This window comes from Limulus polyphemus, unplaced genomic scaffold (assembly GCF_000517525.1).
Source record: "Limulus polyphemus unplaced genomic scaffold, Limulus_polyphemus-2.1.2 Scaffold7327, whole genome shotgun sequence".
NCBI lineage: Eukaryota > Metazoa > Arthropoda > Merostomata > Xiphosura > Limulidae > Limulus > Limulus polyphemus.
Genome location: NW_013672937.1, coordinates 27,083 through 28,339, shown reverse-complemented (window position 1 = coordinate 28,339; position 1,257 = coordinate 27,083). Strand labels below are relative to the sequence as shown.

General features: G+C 34.7%; 1 protein-coding gene across 4 annotated transcripts in view; it reads right to left on the bottom strand.

The window, feature by feature from the left end:
• LOC106474527 (DNA repair protein complementing XP-A cells-like) overlaps positions 1-1,257 on the bottom strand; it is a 12,150-nt gene that overhangs the window by 3,133 nt on the left and 7,760 nt on the right. For all 4 annotated transcript variants that reach the window (XM_013935218.2, XM_022402852.1, XM_022402851.1 and 1 more), the window contains exon 4: positions 374-536. In XM_013935218.2, the coding sequence (XP_013790672.1) occupies positions 374-536 (163 nt within the window). The remainder of the gene's footprint in view (positions 1-373; positions 537-1,257) is intronic.

The window sequence follows — 1,257 nt, the reverse complement described above, 5'->3', positions numbered from 1 at the left end:
TCTGATACATCAGTATAAATACTTTATGACTCACACACGACTCCACTCTTCTGAAACATCAGTATAAATACTTTATGACACACACCTGACTCCACTCTTCTGATACATCAGTATAAATACTTTATGACACACATCTGTCTCCACTCTTCTGATACATCAGTATAAATACTTTATGACTCACACACGACTCTACTCTTCTGATACATCAGTATAAATACTTTATGACACACCTGACTCCACTCTTCTGATACATCAGTATAAATACTTTATGACCCACATGACTCTACTCTTCTGATACATCAGTATAAATACTTTATGACCCATACCTGACTCCACTCTTCTGACACATCAGTATAAATACCTTATGACTCACCTGACTCAACAGATAAAGTTTCATATCTCCCGTTGAATGATGTGGATTCTTCTTCACAATGAACTTCAGAGGTGGTTCACGTTTGTCTAGATCACAGTCTTTCAAGAGGAATCTGTTTTTAGCATCTGTTTTGGCAATTAAAGCATGCTTGCCATCAGCATCTCTAGATTAATAAATGTAATACAAAGTAAGCATGACATGGCAAGAACTGGAAAACAAAGTTTTGGAGAGATAAAAAATCACTTTTCTTCCTTATGAGCTTTTACCAAGGAAAAGAACAATATTGTTAAAATAATTACATGATGAACACAAACCAGCCAACAAACTCTGTAAAGAACTACATCAGTATTCATTATCACACCCGTTGTCCAAACTTCGGAGTGAGTATCATTACCTGAAGCCACGTAGTATACAGACACAAATTATGAATAGATCTCATTTGTTACAAAATAACACAAAGTTTGACTTTACGCAACCAAAGACATCTTTAATGATACCAATCTATAGTCCTTACTAAAACCACCCTACGTGTTTCAACACTTTACCATCTTGAAACCTTCAGTTGGGTAATTCATTGTGGTCTTTATTTAAAGTGTAGTGGAAACTACTAGAATAACAGTTTATCCTCTTATTGTATAATGTATATCAACATGTTAAAACTGGTGTAGTGGAAGCTACTAGAATAACAGTTTATCCTCTCATTGTATAATGGATATCAACATGTTAAAACCGGTGTAGTGGAAGCTACTAGAATAACAGTTTATCCTCTCATTGTATAATGGATATCAACATGTTAAAACCGGTGTAGTGGAAGCTACTAGAATAACAGTTTATCCTCTCATTGTATAATGGATATCAACATGTTAAAACCGGTGTAGTGGAAG